The 1497-nt window shown below is 50.9% G+C and overlaps 1 protein-coding gene across 1 annotated transcript in view; it reads left to right on the top strand.

The window, feature by feature from the left end:
* The window catches only part of ACRALDRAFT_1061854 (uncharacterized protein), a 1938-nt gene extending 687 nt beyond the window's left edge, over positions 1-1251 (top strand). Inside the window, exon 3 of the mRNA XM_071016493.1 lies at positions 557-1251. Within this exon, the coding sequence (XP_070877755.1) occupies positions 557-1126 (570 nt within the window). The 3' untranslated portion in view covers positions 1127-1251. The remainder of the gene's footprint in view (positions 1-556) is intronic.
* Positions 1252-1497: the final 246 nt, after the last annotated feature.

Here is a 1497-nt window from a genome sequence, read left to right as displayed (position 1 = left end):
CGGTGGGTGTATTATACTCTGCCGTGACAAGACTGGAGGAGAGGCTCCCCTGCTACTATCTGTGTCCTAACTAACAACGACTCCATCGCTATAGATTGAAGCAGCCTACAGTACCCTCAGCGACGTCTTGAAGCGAATAGCTTACGACGCGCAGTATTCGACCTTCAGGGGAACCCACCATTGGTGGAATAGTGCTCCTCGAGACGCATCCTCGTCCGCCAGTCAGCCTAATGGCAATGACGGTGGGGCAGGAGAGCAGCGAAAGGCACGGGAGGAGGAGATGCGAAAGGCACGGGAGGAGGAGATGCGAAAGGCACGGGAGGAGGAGATGCGAAAGGCACGGGAGGAGGAGATGCGAAAGGCACGGGAGGAGGAGATGCGAAAGGCACGGGAGGAGGAGATGCGAAAAGCACGGGAGGAGGAGATGCGAAAAGCACGGGAGGAGGAGATACGCAAGACTGCGAAAGAGCGTCTACAAAAGGCCCGAGAGGAAGAGCAAAAAAAGAGAGCAGAAAAAGAAGAGCGACGCAAGGCACGAGAGGAGGAGATGCGCAAGGAACGGGAGGAGGAGATACGCAAGGCTGCAGAAGAGCGTCTACAAAAGGCCCGAGAGGAAGAGCAACAACAGAGAGCAGAAAAAGAAGAGCGACGTAAGGCACGAGAGGAGGAGATGCGCAAGGAACGGGAGGAGGAGATACGCAAGGCTGCAGAAGAGCGTCTCCGAACGAGTCAAGACGAGGAGATACGCAAGGTGCTGGGAGAGGAACTACTCAGAGAAGCGGAAGAGCAGAGGCGCAAAGCCCAGGTAGAACAGCAGCGTAAGGGGGAAAAGAAAGATCAGGACCAGCACAAGTGGAAGAAGAACGAACAGGACCAGCGTAAGGGGAAGATGAACAAACAGAGAGATATGGATGGGCCCTGGAGGACGCAGTGGCCGAGGACTGGTACTACTCGCTGGACTGGAGGCTGTCAGCATCAAGGCTGGTGGGAGAAGCAGACAGGCGGCGGAGCTGTTTGTGAGACTTGCGAAGTCGTCGTCAGGCACTTTATTTTCCGCTGTCCCGGATGCCGCACCATGGCATGCGTGCTATGCCGGAATAAACTAAAAAAAAGACGCTGGGGTTAAATGATAATATGCCTAGATAGAGTTTAGAAAAGAGAGGAGGGGGGAAGGGAGGGGCGGAAAGCTATATACCTAGCGAGTATAGAATTATTAACTTAATTAGTATTAAATAGTACTCTATATTTTAGGGAAACACTGTAGCGCCTATACGTTTTGATATCGAGTTCGTAAAAGTGGAGTTATAACCCGATAAGTTCTCTTACCTATAAGCGGTCTATTCTTCTACGGTAATATTATAGGTTTTATATAAGGAGTGAAGAGAGTCGTTAAGACTATAGCAAGAATAGGTCACGAAGCTAACCTTAGTGGGGGATAATTATAAGATTATTCGTTAAGCCCCTTAAACTCAGGACTTAACGGGAAATACCCTACTT

The sequence above is a fragment of the Sodiomyces alcalophilus genome (assembly GCF_042370955.1).
Source record: "Sodiomyces alcalophilus JCM 7366 unplaced genomic scaffold ACRALscaffold_2, whole genome shotgun sequence".
NCBI classification, from domain to species: domain Eukaryota; kingdom Fungi; phylum Ascomycota; class Sordariomycetes; order Glomerellales; family Plectosphaerellaceae; genus Sodiomyces; species Sodiomyces alcalophilus.
The sequence above is the reverse complement of the archived record's forward strand: the minus strand, read 5'-3'. Positions and strand labels throughout refer to the sequence as shown.